Source organism: Peromyscus californicus, unplaced genomic scaffold (genome assembly GCF_007827085.1).
Source record: "Peromyscus californicus insignis strain IS unplaced genomic scaffold, ASM782708v3 Scaffold_9__1_contigs__length_137607984, whole genome shotgun sequence".
NCBI classification, from domain to species: domain Eukaryota; kingdom Metazoa; phylum Chordata; class Mammalia; order Rodentia; family Cricetidae; genus Peromyscus; species Peromyscus californicus.
In genome coordinates this window covers 90,913,028-90,921,342 of record NW_026294617.1, presented here as the reverse complement: position 1 = coordinate 90,921,342, position 8,315 = coordinate 90,913,028, and the positions used below count along the sequence as shown (strand labels likewise).

General features: G+C 34.1%; 1 protein-coding gene across 3 annotated transcripts; it reads left to right on the top strand.

Moving 5' to 3' along the window:
* Positions 1–231: 231 nt before the first annotated feature.
* Positions 232–7,982, top strand: LOC128105739 (pancreatic alpha-amylase-like). 3 transcript variants are annotated; one of them, XM_052731039.1, is made up of 10 exons: positions 232–420; positions 729–875; positions 1,635–1,823; positions 2,628–2,858; positions 3,138–3,271; positions 3,979–4,101; positions 4,199–4,298; positions 5,588–5,706; positions 5,817–5,942; positions 7,793–7,982. In XM_052731039.1, the coding sequence occupies exons 1-10, from the start codon at positions 253–255 to the stop codon at positions 7,980–7,982; spliced, it is 1,527 nt and encodes a 508-aa protein (XP_052586999.1). In that variant the 5' UTR covers positions 232–252. The 3 variants fall into 3 exon arrangements, with proteins under 3 accessions (XP_052586999.1, XP_052586997.1, XP_052586998.1); XM_052731037.1 differs by having other exon boundaries at positions 253–420; positions 2,628–2,693; XM_052731038.1 differs by lacking the exon at positions 2,628–2,858 and having other exon boundaries at positions 253–420.
* Positions 7,983–8,315: the final 333 nt, after the last annotated feature.

The window sequence follows — 8,315 nt, the reverse complement described above, 5'->3', positions numbered from 1 at the left end:
AGATGTACTTCACCAATACTAGTAATAAGATACACTAATCAAATAATGCATGTCCTGAAATGGCTTTCAATGTATTTTCCATGAGAGTTTCTGAAGGACCTTCACCTGTTCACATCCTCATGACAAATCTTTTAGATTATGGATAAAAAGCTTATTCTGTAAATATGTATTGATAAACATTGACTTTGTAAAGTGTACATTTTGCAGCATATAAATAGGCACTAGAAAGAACACTGACAACTTCAAAGCAAAATGAAGTTCTTTCTGCTCATTTCCCTCATTGGGTTCTGCTGGGCTCAATATGACCCACAAACTCAGTATGGGCGGACTGCTATTGTCCACCTGTTTGAGTGGCGCTGGGTTGATATTGCCAAGGAATGTGAGCGATACTTAGCTCCTAAGGGATTTGGAGGGGTGCAGGTAAGATTTAATCACAATATAAATGCAGAGTTTACTGTCCTCACATAAAACAGTATTTTAATCAAGACTAGTGAGTCTGGAGACAACTTCATTTCACATCTAACTTTTCCTGTGGAAGGAAGAAGTTGGGTGGGTATAGATTCTTTATACTTTGTTGTAGGATGTAAATGGGACTTCTGCAGTGTCTTTCCACATTTTCAGGCAGTTGTTAATCAAGAAGTAATGTCAGATCATTGATAGGTTTCTACAAGATTTATTATGTAAAGTTAGCTGTAATCTGGTACTAATTATAATTCTTCTGTTTGTAGGTCTCTCCACCCAATGAAAATATTGTAGTTTATAACCCATCAAGGCCTTGGTGGGAAAGATACCAACCAATTAGCTACAAAATATGCACAAGGTCTGGAAATGAAGATGAATTCAGAGACATGGTGACAAGGTGCAACAACGTTGGTGTAAGTGGTGTCACATTGTCTTTAAAATTATTATATATGAAAATATTTCTCTTTGTTTCCAGTTCCTTTTGTTTGAATAGGTTTTTAATTTATAAAATTTTACATTAAATTTTATCTATTATTGAAAATGTAATTCTTTCTTATTGTCACCTTTTAAATTCTTGAATACAAATCTGTTGAATATGAAAGAATAGTACTCATAAAGCAAACTGTTCACTTTTAAAATTAATAGCTACAAACACTACTTAACATATTTCTGTTAGGCGCTGGGCCAGATGTGAGGATAAAGTCATCTTATATGATTCCTCTTTGTCCCCACAATTATTGGGTTTTCTTCCCCATCATTGTTTTTAATGGTAAATATCTATTTTCTCCTATCATGAAGAGACATCATTGTACCTTCTGGCCTACAGACATAGTAGATATTGTAAGCTAGGTTCTTCTCAAGATCCTGCAAAATTTCAAACATGACACTCTCATTTTTATACTGAGTTTTGCTTCCTCAAAAATTGATCTTTTTTTTGGTATTTATGGTAGTTTCTGTTTATCTCCACTTCAAAGTTATCTATTCTCTTCAAATTTTAGGACTATTGTTGATTTTATTTCACATTAGTTCCCTTTTCCACTTGACTCACTTTTCTAAAATGAATCTATAAAGCATCAGAAGATGTAGTTTGGAGATTTGCTAGCAGGTAATGAGTTTTCCATTGAAACTTTAGATTCCAGAGTCTAGCTGAAGTATGTGCTTTTCTTCTCCAGGTCCGTATTTATGTGGATGCTGTTATTAATCACATGTGTGGCGCAGGCGGTGGTGCAGGAACAAGCAGTACCTGTGGAAGTTACTACAATGCTAACAACAGGGAGTTTCCATCAGTCCCATACTCAGCTTGGGATTTTAACGATGGTAAATGTGACGGAGAAATTTATAACTACAATGATGCTAATCAGGTAATGAGAGAAATGTTCATCAGAATAAAGAAGCATCTTGCTATCTAGGTATGCACAAGGCATTTATTTATGATTATTGGACAAATCCTTCAGTTTCCATAGGAAAACAGGTTACTAAGACAGAATGCTTGAAAAATAGAAATAAAAAAATTACCCTGGATTTTTGTTGCATTATTTTTTAGGGTTACACCAAAATCAATGATAAAATGGAGACATTCTCTTGAGTGACTTTGTATGAAAAATTTAAAAGCATTTTTATCAATTATATAAATATTTTATTAAAAATTGTTAGAAATAAAAAAATCAATATTATATTTTCATATTTGTAGCAATGTACTTACTTAATGTGGAAGTTCACAGTTTGGATTCTGTTAACTACATAAAATAAAGAAAGAAGAAATAATAGAAAGAGGGAAAGAGAGGAAGAGGGAAAAGGAGATCAGAGGGATAGTGAGGAGAGGGAGAAGCGACAGAGAGAGAGAGAGAGAGAGAAAGAGAATGAGAGAATGAGAGAGAGAGAGAGAGAGAGAGAGAGAGAGAGAGAGAGAGAGAGAGAGAGAGAAAGAAAGAATGAGGAAGAACTGACTATCCAAATTTCTCACCAGTATTTTCTGATATTTTCTATATGTACAACAGAAAGTATTTTAAAGTCTGTGTCCAAATTAAAACACCAGTACTTCCCATGTTCTAAGTAAAGGCACTAGGAAAATATCCACTTGTCAATGGGTGAGTGACTGAATGATGAAATGAATTCTTATACCAGATATGACTTTTCATAAATCAATCATTTTTTTGCATCAATAGGTCAGAAATTGTCGTCTGTCTGGCCTTCTGGATCTTGCACTTGAGAAAGATTATGTTCGTACCACAGTGGCTAATTATATGAACCGTCTCATTGACATGGGTGTAGCAGGTTTCAGACTTGATGCTGCTAAGCACATGTGGCCTGCAGACATAAAAGCAATTTTGGATAAGCTGCATAACCTCAATACACAGTGGTTCTCTCAAGGAAGCAGACCTTTTATTTTTCAAGAGGTAAAACAATAAACATGTTCTTTTTAAAGCTTTAATGCTATAATTTAATTACAATGCTTCTTTGTTCCTTTCTCCTTCCAAACCCTTCCATATGTTCCTCAGTATACTGCTTCAAGTTCATGGTCTGTTCTTTTGACTTATTGTTATTGTGTGCGTGTATGTGTGTGTGAGCACACACACACACACACACACGCAATCTATCTGTCTATCTATCTATCTATGCACATATATAGCTTAAAATTATATTAAAAATTACAGCTGACCCAATGTATTTACTAGGTCATTGATCTGGGTGGTGAGGCAATTAAAGGTAGTGAGTACTTTGGAAATGGCCGTGTGACAGAATTCAAGTATGGAGCAAAACTTGGCACAGTCATCCGCAAGTGGGATGGAGAGAAGATGTCCTATTTAAAGTAAATATACACCATTTCTTCATTTCATCTATCATAGAACTCTTGCCATGTGACATCAATAAGATGTATCTTCAACTATTCTCATTTAAACAACTATGAAGCTGTTGATTATCCGGCTTACTGTTTCTAAACTGCAACTAATTATACTTTCCATTAGGGATGTCAATCACCAGGTAACCCTGGAAATCTAAAATATCACTTAGTGATTTTTGTCTCTTTGTGATAAATCCATTAGATTCCAGGAATGTTTACCTATGGTCTATTAAAGTTAGATTATTATTATAAGAATAGTAATATTGATAAATGATACAATGTAGTGAAGTCTGAAATTTACATGTTGTAGCAAATAATTAGTTAGAAACTTTGAATGTTTGTATTATGACAGCACAGTTGATTTCTATTCTATGTAATGAAAAATGTATGTTTTATTTCTCAAATCCATAAAATTACAGTAAAATAAAAAATATAAAAAACATTTTAAGACCAAAAATAATATATTTTAAGACCTAATGAGGATGTATGTTATCATAGACAATGATATTATGTATGTATGTATATATATATATATATATATATATATATATATGTGCATATGTACATGTAAGATAGAACTCTTATGGAATTGTCATTTATTTAGATTACTGAAGGTGTCATATGGAAAGTTACTCTAAGCTTTGTGAAATAATAATATGCTCTTTTAAATTTAGGAACTGGGGAGAAGGTTGGGGTTTTGTGCCTTCTGACAGAGCCCTTGTCTTTGTGGACAACCATGATAATCAGCGAGGACATGGTGCTGGAGGAGCATCCATCCTGACATTCTGGGATGCCAGGTGCGAAAACATTCTTTGCTGTTGTGTAACCTGTCATTAACAACAGTTTTATATTATATACTTCACTTCTGCTTTAATACCCTTTTGAAACTTTCAGAATGTATAAAATGGCTGTTGGATTTATGTTGGCTCATCCTTATGGATTCACACGAGTAATGTCAAGTTACCGTTGGACAAGAAACTTCCAGAATGGACAAGTAAGTCTTGGAGTTGTTAAAAGCACATTATAATCTGGAAAAGAAAATAGTTCTGTTTTCATTTCACATGAAGTTATAGCATATGATACTATTAACTGTTTATTCACTAAGGTTTTGTAAAGTAAGGACATTGTATAAGTACCTGATAATAAAAAAAGAGATAGTAAGAGCAAGGGACAGAATGAAAAAAGGCATGCCACATAAAGTTCTGATTCATAGAATTAACATTGTTTCATTCCTGTTAACGTTGAAGAGAATTTCAAATTCTTTTTGTCCTTGATGCAATCAATATCACCATATTAAAATACTTTCTTTTTTCTGTGTAATGAGAAAGCAGCTGAATTGAGGTTAATTGAGGAAAATATAATAGGTAGAAACTTATGAGAATCACAGTACAGTGATGTGCTGACAAGTCCAAGAATGATAAGAATTACAAACAATATGTGTGAGTTTGTTAGGTATATGAGTTTAAACAATTTCAAAATCTAATTAAGAAATAAGACCAATAGATATATGAAAGGCAATGTGAAGTTTTCTATGTCAGTGGAATAAACTAGAATTATAGAATAACACCAAATATGAATTAGAAATACTTTTTCTCCATAAGTCTGACAAATGTTAGTTTTTCTATTTTCCTTTCAAGGTGAAAGTGCCTCAAGTATTTATTGAAATTCATTCTATTCTTGAGAAACTTTCATGTTTACAATGAGTTTTTGTTCTTTTTCAGAAGTATAAAGTTTAGCCATTATAAAATATGCATTTATACTGTATTAAGTTTCATAATAAAAGTTAGGCTATTTTATTAGCTCATTTTGCCTGCAGGTAGTAAGAAATCAACTAATATTAACTTAGAAATTTTTATATTAAAAACATTTTTACAGATGTTCTTTAATTTTATAGAAGTCAAGAACTCTCTTTTATGGATACACTAAGTCACGTTCATGTAACATATAATGATGGATATTTTTCACATTATTGCTGGAGCCTGCTCTTAAATGGTAGTGTTCCTGATTCTAATTTTCTTATTTCAGTCACATTGAAGAGCTCTTAGTGTCACAGCAGAAAATTAGTGTTTTAAAAATTGTTTCTGATATTTGAAATATTGTTGTAGAGAACCTAAGTTAGTGGAGAAGTTAAGGACTCAGTGAAGGTTTGTAAAACACTGAAGCACTTAGATTTAATTAGACACTGCAGAGATTAGCGCAATGGGTTTGAGTTTGGTTTTTATATAGTGGAAAGAAACAGGCAGATACAAGCATTCAAATGACCTGATTCTTTCAATAATTAAGGATGTGAATGACTGGATTGGACCACCTAATAACAACGGAGTAACCAAAGAAGTGACCATTAATCCAGACACCACTTGTGGCAATGACTGGGTCTGTGAACATAGATGGCGTCAAATAAGGTTAGGAGTGTCCCCTACAGAGCTTGTCTAATAAGAAAGTTGTTTAACTTCATGTTTTAAATTGTTGAAGTTTAAGGGTACCAGCATTTCACATGATATTGTGTGTTTAGGAACATGGTTGCCTTCAGAAACGTCGTCAATGGTCAGCCTTTCTCAAACTGGTGGGATAATGGCAGCAACCAAGTGGCTTTTGGCAGAGGGAACAGAGGATTCATTGTCTTTAACAATGATGACTGGTAAGTGAGTATCAATTAAAATAGGATTGTATACTCCTATACTCTTAGATCCTTCTTTTCTTTCCCTGTTCATTTATATTTTTCTTATGTAAAAAATCATTTTGCTAATGGATTTAAGATACAAAATGAGTGCTCTTAATGTACAGAAGACAGAATGGTGCTTGGTTTAATATTCTTCTGTTCTTTATATAATTTTGCTTTTGATCTTTTACCACATTCTTAGATGACAGTGGTGTCTATTCATATGTATATGCCCATTTGGCATTTTCACAAAGCACATGAAGAGTAAAGACAAGTCTTAGAATCATTTAAACAATGTATAGTATTAGTACTTGAGTATTTTTCCCACTAGCTCTGAATGTCACTTATTGTTTTTTATACAGTTTACTAGTATTTATTTTTCAATATTCTATGTTTTATGTGATATTTTAGAAAAGCTTTTCTTTGTACCCAGTCTATCATTTTCCCCAGGACATTTCTTAGGTTAGTTTCTAGCACTTTCATTATTGTACTTTCATTTACTCTACTTCTCTCTGAGTCTTCTTTAATTATTCTCTCATCTGTAGAACTATAGCTCAAAGGGTATCTTTGGAAGCAGGTGAACTGTCCAATCCAAAGTCAGCTTGTAATTTGACTGAGATAATTTTAGCATGAATTATATTTTACTGGCAAAACCCAAATATGTAAAGTACACAGTTGTCATAGTTTGGGTTTCTATTACTGTGAAGAGACCATGACCATGGCAACTCTTATAAAAGAAAAATATTTAACTGGAGCTGTCTTTCATTTTTCCGAGGTTTAGTTTGATTTTAACCATGACACAAAATGGTGGCATGCAGACAGACATGGTACTGGAGAAATAATTTTTAAACAACCAAAATAGTATAGACACACACACACACACACACACACACACACACACACACACATATGTGTAGCTAGCGTTTTCCTGCCTTACCCACAGTCAGGACAAATCTCTGTCACCCGCCAGTCCCACAGTCGCTCAGACCCAACCAAGTAAACACAGAGACTTATATTGGTTACAAATTGTATGGTCGTGGCAGGCTTATTGCTAACTGTTCTTATAGCTTAAGTTAATCCATTTCTATAAATCTATACCTTGCCATGTGGCTCGTGGCTTACCGGCATCTTCACATGCTGCTTGTCATGGAGGCGGCTAGCAGTGACTCCCTCCGCCTTCCTGTTATCTCAGTTCTCCTCTCTGTTAGTCCTGCCTATACTTCCTGCCTGGCCACTGGCCAATCAGTGTTTTATTTATTGACCAATCAGAGCAATTTGACATACAGACCATCCCACAGCACATATGTATGTATGTATGTATTTGAAAAAGCACATGGCTAGTTGTTTAGGTCACTGGAATTACTTTTTATAGTCAGTTTTCCACTACAAACTATATATCTATAGAAATGTTAGCTTATGTTTATTTATAGACCAATTTGTTTGTGGCATTATATAATCCAGGAAATTCAGAAGAAATAGTGCTATTAATATTCTTGAAATTCATCAGAGTTCAAGTCCAGCAGAAGACACACTTGAAAGAACTATGGTCCTCACAGGAGGGCTTTGCTACAGAGATTCACTATGTTCTCTGACTTTCATTGTTTGGTAACAATCACCACAATCTGTTTACTTAGCAAGCATTTTAAAAGATGTCTTTGGTAAAGAGAATTATCTACCTCATTCATGTCTGGACATGGTGCTTGGATTTTCTCAGAGTCTCTGACTTCTTGGTGTTCTATAGTTGAGGCATTTAATTGTTTTTAATAGACATCGGAGCTTCTGCACTTGCCTGGGTTGAATTTAAATTAAATTCTAAACTTCTTTTTCAGGTCATTGTCAACAACTTTACAGACTGGTCTTCCTGCTGGCACATACTGTGATGTCATTTCTGGAGACAAAATTGATGGCAACTGCACCGGAATTAAAGTCACTGTTGGCAGTGATGGCAATGCTCACTTTTCTATTAGTAACTCTGCTGAAGACCCATTTATTGCAATCCATGCTGAATCAAAACTGTAAGAATCAAATTAAATAATATAGCAAAAGCATCAATTGAGTGTGTTTCTTCTTCATATGTGCCTTATGATTTTTCATTTTTTCTCTTCTTTATAATTAGGTGTGCTATGTGTGAGGTGTGGGTATGTGTATTGTGAGCTATGGTATGTATTTGGGATGTTCAAGGACAGACTTTTGTTATGGCTTTTCCTCTCTCTGTTATTCCATATTGTGTGGGAATCATACCTAAGTCATCAGGCTTACCTGGTAAGCCCCTTTCCCTTCTGTGCGATATTGTCAGCACAAATGTACTTTAATTATTAGGGCTTCTTTCCTCTTATTGAAAGCTAGGAACAA

Excerpts from the sequence above, each read along its gene's own strand:
- LOC128105739 (XM_052731039.1), top strand. The coding sequence starts at position 253 with ATGAAGTTCTTTCTGCTCATTTCCCTCATTGGGTTCTGCTGGGCTCAA. Across the intron at positions 4,102-4,198 it reads CTGACATTCTGGGATGCCAG|AATGTATAAAATGGCTGTTG; the intron begins GTGCGAAAACAT and ends TGAAACTTTCAG. Across the intron at positions 5,943-7,792 it reads GTCTTTAACAATGATGACTG|GTCATTGTCAACAACTTTAC; the intron begins GTAAGTGAGTAT and ends CTTCTTTTTCAG.